The 7,089-nt window shown below is 31.4% G+C and overlaps 1 protein-coding gene across 1 annotated transcript in view; it reads right to left on the bottom strand.

Moving 5' to 3' along the window:
* Positions 1-466: 466 nt before the first annotated feature.
* LOC126878526 (zinc finger protein 678-like) overlaps positions 467-7,089 on the bottom strand; it is an 8,415-nt gene continuing 1,792 nt past the window's right edge. The window contains exons 2-3 of the mRNA XM_050641282.1: positions 5,472-5,648; positions 467-3,543 (exon numbers count right to left, since the gene is read on the bottom strand). Of these exons, the coding sequence (XP_050497239.1) occupies positions 2,735-3,543; positions 5,472-5,648 (986 nt within the window). The 3' untranslated portion in view covers positions 467-2,734. The remainder of the gene's footprint in view (positions 3,544-5,471; positions 5,649-7,089) is intronic.

Consider the following 7,089-nt stretch of genomic DNA (forward strand, 5'->3'; position numbering starts at 1 on the left):
TTGGGAGGTTTAAAAGAACAAAACCCCCATAAAATTTTTATGTAAACATATTAAAAAAGAAGCCGCAACTCGATAAAAACTGCCTTATCGAAAAAATACTAAGAGCCAAAAAAGTTTTAAAAACATTAAATTCAACCAATGGTACCACAATAATATTTTAATTGGAACGTACACAAAAGTTTGGGGGGTTTAAGGGAACAAAACCCCCATAAAAATTTTATGGGGTGAACAAATTTCACTATAATTTTTTTGTAAGATATTCCTGCCATAAGAATGCCACATGTCCATTTTCAATAAAAAATCTCTAATAGTTTTCGATATATTGAAAAAAATCGATTTTCATTTTGTAATTTCAAAGGGCTGTAACTTTTTTTATGTGCATATTTGAACTAAGGTAAGTTAGATTCATTCGAACTATTTTTGGTCCCAGAATATGTGATTTAATTTATGACCTGTATTTTTGTTACACCCTGTATATAAGACTCAATTTATTCGTCTTGTGTGTGTAGGGTTCTTTTTAGGTAACGATTCCATTACCATGAAGTAAATTTTAGTAATACTGTTTTTTTTGTCAAAGAGCGACTTACCGAGGTTTTGTTACTTAAAATATCATTAAACTTAAGAGGTTTTGTCTCATAAAAATGCAACATACGAGGTTTTGTAACTTAACCCTCGTAGGTCGGTACGGGGTGCTGCTGCACCCCAGACCTCGTTTTTCTCACCTATCTTTTTTAATAAATTTTTTTGATTTTTGTCCATTTTTTTATTCGTATTAAATTCAATTCTAAACGTATTCCACCCATTTCAGCATTTAAACCTCTTTGCGTTTACGTGCTTTTTTCAAAAAAATGACTTTTGGGTGCAAATGATGAAAATTTCGTATCCTGAATTGGACGTTTCTGATGTTCCCCCTGAAGATAACAGATCTGCGGGACAAGGTCGGTGTTACTAATGTCAGAGAAAAAAGACCGAAAGTCCCGGCATAACTGTATTGTGTGTAAAAACTTTGTGTTGCTCATTCTGTGAAAAATTTCATGTGTTTGTCTTGCGACGATATTAATTTTTTTAAAGAAGAAATGAGTACTTTTTTTGTAAAATTATGTTTCGTACTATAATAAATAAGTCCTAATTATCTTTCAAATTAATTTCCCCGATGTTCACATATAAAAAAAATAGATATACAGATGGGGTGCAAATGCACCCCGCACCGTTGTTTACGTAAGAATCTAAGCACCGCCTTACGAGGGTTAAAATCTTACTTATAAGGTTTTTGTAGATGTCGCTAGTACCATTAAATTTAAATATTGACTTACAAGCTTTCGTAGTTTAAAAGATATGTAAAAGTATAAACCAACAAAGTATAAAAGTAATAAAGGACCAAAAATCGACTTAAAAGGTTTTGCAGTTTAACCGTCGAAATATCTATTTCTAACAATTTTAAAGCTAACTGGTTCTCACCAAAGCCAAAAGTTCCACAAAAAAAATCCCACGCATTACTACAATCTTTCTCGAGGCATTTACGATTGGATAAATCATATTTCAAAAATATACATATTGTCCATTAACTATACTCGAGCCGTTTAAAAGATGGAATCCAAGGTCGCGTGATCATTCAATGCAAGCATTGACCGATCGTTCGAAGCCAGACCTTCTAAGAACGGTTTACACCGTCCTTATGTGTCTTTTGCACTTCCGCTGGTGACTTTTGTTAGGCGAGTGCTTAAAATTCGTTTTTGTTGAGCGGTGTAAACGTGGGAAAAGTGGTGACATGGGGAAAGGATTTAAGAGTGCGCGCCGTTCACGTGATCATTCCATCTTTTCAGCGGCTAGACTATAGAATCTAGTTCTATGTGTGCTCTTTCTTTGAACAATGAAATTGATATGAATGAATGTTTTTTTTCCACTGTACGTCCCTAAAATGATGTTTCAAAATATTTATTTGAGAAAACCGTTAAAAACTAATTTTTACACTTGTACGTTTTTTCCCAGTGTGCACTATCAAATGTCTTTTTACATGACTTGCTGTATAGTTAACTGCTTAAAACAAATTTCACACTTATGGGGTTTTTCTCCAGTGTGCACTCTCATATGCACACATGAAGATGCAGTTGTCAAAACTTTAAACGCATTTTTCTCAAAACTGCTTTGTCAAATGCGGTGGACATTGTAACTGAAAAACTACTAGACCGATCTACCTGAAATTTTGCGTAGATTTTCTTTAGACATTTCATGAGGTAACAACGTCGAGATAGTTTTCGTTGTATGCTTATTTTTTGTTCAACAAAAATAAATCTGTTGATTTTCACAAAATTTTTAGCAAAAATTTCGTATTTTTGTCTTCTGAGTGATACCAAAAATTTAAAAATCATTAAAAATAAAAAAACTCGACGTTGTTACCTCGTGAAACCCATAAGCTAATTAAATATTTTTAAATTATTTGTTTCTTATGATCCAGTGACGAGTTCTGATGTCCACCGCAAAATCCATTTTTTTGGGCTGCCTGTCAAAATTTGTCACCAATGGCTTATTTTTCAATATTTTGGATTGATTTTTTTTTAAATATTCTTTTAATTGTACTTAATCTGTTTATTTAATTTAAAAATAAAATAATTCTAACATAGCTTCGAAAAAAAATTCATAAAAATGTGCTTGATATGTTGATTTCAAACCATACTCCCCCCTTAAAAATGATGTTTCAAAATATTTATTTGAGAAAACCGACAAAAACTAATTCTTACACTTTAAGTTTTTTCCCAGTGTGCACTATCAAATGTTTTTTTACATGACATGCTGTAGTAAACTGCTTAAAACAAATTTCACACTTATAAGGTTTTTCCCCAGTGTGTATTCTTGAATGCCTTTTTAAATCTCCATGTTGACTAAATTGCTTCAAACAAATTTCACACTGGTAAAGTTTTTCCCCAGTGTGCACTCTCAAATGTCTTTTTAAACTACCTTTTTCGGTAAATTGCTTCAAACAAATTTCACACTTATGAGGTTTTTCTTCAATGTGTACTATCATATGACTTTTCAAATGGCCTTTATGAGAAAATTGATTAAAACAAATCTTACACTTGTAAGGTTTCTCTCCAGTGTGCACTCTCAAATGTGTTCTCAAATTACCTACTTGAATAAATTGCTTAGAACAAATTTCACACTTATGAAGTTCTTGCCCAGTGTGTACTCTCAAATGTCTTTTCAAGTTACTTGCTTGAATAAATTGCTTAAAACAAATTTCACACTTATAAGGTTTTTCGCCAGTGTGTACTCTCAAATGTGATTTCAAAGTACTTGTTAGACTAAATAGCTTAAAACAAAATTTGCACTTGTGAAGTTTTTCTCCAGTGTGCACTTTCAAATGTTTTTTCAAATTACTTGGTGTAGTAAACGGCTTAAAACAAATTTCACATTTGTAGGGTCTCTCACCAGTGTGCAGCCTTAAATGAACTTTCAAATCTTCTTTTCTAAAAAAATTCTTAAAACAAATTTCACACTTGTAAGGTCTTTCTCCAGTGTGCACTCTCAAATGTACTTTCAAATGACCTGCTTGACTAAATTGCTTAAAACAAATTTCACATTTGTAATGCCTTTTTCCAGTCACATCTTTCCTATTTTTATTTAATGCTTTTCCTTCAGCATGTGGATTCGTATAATTTCCTTCGTGGGATGAATGTTCAGTTATTGCCTCCAAAATTTCCACTTTGTCCTCATGGAGATCATCTAAAAATCACACTGACTATAATATAAATATTTGACTCCAAACGAAAATGAATGTAAAAATAAAGAAATGTAATGATCACATTAAAGGTTAATAAAATGTAAGACAGCTGATGTGTACTCAAAAACACAATAATTATTAGTTTTAAGAAAACTGTGTCTGTCTTTTATATGTATAATAATCAGCCTCCTTGTCTTTTACGACATACCTCGATGTATTCAATATAATCATATCAACACAAAGAAACCAACAATATTGTGACGTAAGACAGTAGTGCAGGTTCCACAATGACCATAACAATATTCAGTAATTTTGAAATTTGAACTACTTAGCATAGGAAAAATATTGAGTAGTTATAGACCGACATAAATAATAGCGTAATTTGTAATTAAGGGCATTGGATTTATCCTTTTATAATTTATATAGTACATCAAATCACCAATATACCTACACACACATATTAGTTATCCATCTTTAAATTTCAATCATTTCTGTAAAATTCAATAATAATTATTTGTTAACCGAATGAAACTATTATTATACAAAATTTGTACATTATTTATTTATTAACGGCATACATTTACAAAAGTTTAAAAGAAAACTACGCTTAAAAAAATAAAACTATCAAACATCTCAGAATAATAAATTACAACAAACCTATTTTAAGAAACCCTTCAGTTGTTTTTTTAATAAACTAATTTTGGAGTCAATAGATTAAGGCGATAATAATAATTCCTTCACACTAAAAATCCTACTAATAGACTTAAATCTCACCAAAAGCCAAACAATCGATTAAACTCCTAATCTAAAGATATTTATTCCAACAGCTGCTTCTCTCATTGTGACGTCGACAGAAGGCGATCAGCTGATAGTCGCATGCGCAATGTCGTACCTGTTGTCTTTGTACCAAGGGTTGTATGAAAGATATTAATTAAGTTTTATGATGATTGAGTTTTTTTTCTCCACTGTGTGTCCTTAAATGATGTTTCAAAATATTTATTTGAGAAATCAGGCAAAAACTAATTTTTACACTTTTAAGTTTTTTTTCCCAGTGTGCAATATCAAATGTCTTTTTACGTGACCTGTTGTAATAAAATGCTTAAAACTTTCACACTTCTGGAGGTTTTTCTCCAGTGTGCATCATCAAGTGAGTTTTCAAATGACATCGTTCTCTAAACTTTCTAAAACAAACTTCGCACTTCTAAGGTTTTTCTTCAGTGTGCACTCTTCTATGACTTTCCAATTGGCATTTCTGAGAAAATTGATTGAAACAAATCTCACACTTTATAAGGTTTTTCTCCAGTGTGCACTCTCGCATGTATTTTCAAATAACTTGTAGACGTGAAGTTCTTTAAGCAAATTTCACACTTATGAGGTTTTTCCCCAGTGTGCACTCTCAAATGTATTTTCAAATTACTCTCCTGAATAAATTGCTTAAAACAAATTTTACACTTGTAAGGTTTTTCACCAGTGTGTACTCTCAAATGTTTTTTCAAATTACTTAGTACAGTAAACGTCCTAAAACAGATTTCACACTTGTGAGGTGTTTCCCCAGTGTGCACTATTAAATGTGTTTTTAAACTACATGTATCCTTATATTGCTTTAAACAAATTTCACACTTGTAAGGTTTTTCACCAGTGTGCAACCGCAAATGACTTTCCAAATGGTTTTTCTGAGAAAATTGCTTGAAACAAATTTCACACTTGTAAGGTTTCTCCCCAGTGTGCACTCTCAAATGTACTTTCAAATTACCTGCTTGACTAAATTGCTTAAAACAAATTTCACATTTGTAATGCCTTTTTCCAGTCACATCTTTCCTATTTTTATTTAATGTTTTTCCTTCAGCATGTGGATTCGTATAATTTCCTTCGTGGGATGAATGTTCAGTTATTACCTCCAAAATTTTCACTTTGTCCTCATGGAAATCATCTAAAAATCACACTGACTATAATATAAATATTTGACTCCAAAGGAAAAGGAATGTAAAAATAAAGAAATGTAATGATCACACTAAAGGTTAATAAAACGCAAGATAGCTGATGTGTACTCAATGACACAATAATTAGGTTTGAGAAAGCTGTATATGTATTTTATATGTATAATAATCAGCCTCCTTGTCTTTTAAGGCATGCCACAACGCATTCAATATAATCATATCAAAGACAGTAGTGCAAGGTTCTACAATGACCATAACAATGATATAATGTTCCACAATGACCATAACAATACATACTCAGTAATTTTGAAATTTAAACTATTTAGCATAGGAAAAATATTTTGTAGAATATACCGACCTATGTAAATATTAGCATAATTTGTAATTAAGGACATTGAATTTAGGTATCTTTTTATAATTTATATAGTTTATCAAATCACCAATATACATATATTAGTTATCCATCTTTTAAATTTCAATCATTTCTGTAAATCCGGATCCACATCAATAAAAATTTGTGTGTGAGTGTTGTATTTTAAAATACAGAAAAAATATTTGCGGCACAAATTTAAATCTGCTAAGTATTTTTACGACGTAAATATTTATTTTGTGTGTTGTACCGCCGAATCCACTTAGCGGCAAATGCATAATTAAGTCCACACTAACATCGTTGTGCGGCGAAAATTTCTTTGAAGTCGACTGAAAAACCGCCAGACGTCCGATAGCGTGCGTTGTTCGTCACGAAAATATTTTTGCATAAATCCTTGCGGCGCACAGTCCACATCAAAAAAATTTTCAACGCACACCAGCTTTGTGTCAAATAAAACGCACAACATTCATTTTTATTGATGTGGAACCCTTTTTAACATTCAATAATTTGTTGACCGAATGAAACTTCAAAACTATTATTAAACATAATTTGTACATTATTTATTTATTTATTAACTGCATCAAAATACATTAAGAAAGCTACGCTTTAAAAACAGTAAATGTTTAAACTAGCAAACATCTGAGAATAATAAATTACAACAAACTTATTTTAAGATACCCTTCAGTTGTTTTTTAAATAAACTAATTTTGTAGTCAATATTTTAAGGGATTAATAATAATTCGTTCACACTAAAAATCCTAATTAGAGATGGTACAGAATAGCATTTTTCGGTAATAGGTTGAAACTCAACCTATTCCAAACAACTAACTATTCCAGAAACCTAATGCGAGTTTCTGATTCAGACGTGAAAAGACGATATATCTATCGCCCTAGCTTGTTCCTAGTTGTGCCACTATTGTCCTGCGCTGCATCAAATTCAAACGATCAAACTAGTGGGTACCTACCTATAATTTTGTATTTTTAATCTAGAGGATATATTTAATTTGCTTTTTTGGCGAATGGATTTAGTGTCCGCAGTCATATAAACCCAAATAAACAACAAA

This window comes from Diabrotica virgifera, chromosome 1, assembly GCF_917563875.1.
Source record: "Diabrotica virgifera virgifera chromosome 1, PGI_DIABVI_V3a".
NCBI lineage: Eukaryota > Metazoa > Arthropoda > Insecta > Coleoptera > Chrysomelidae > Diabrotica > Diabrotica virgifera.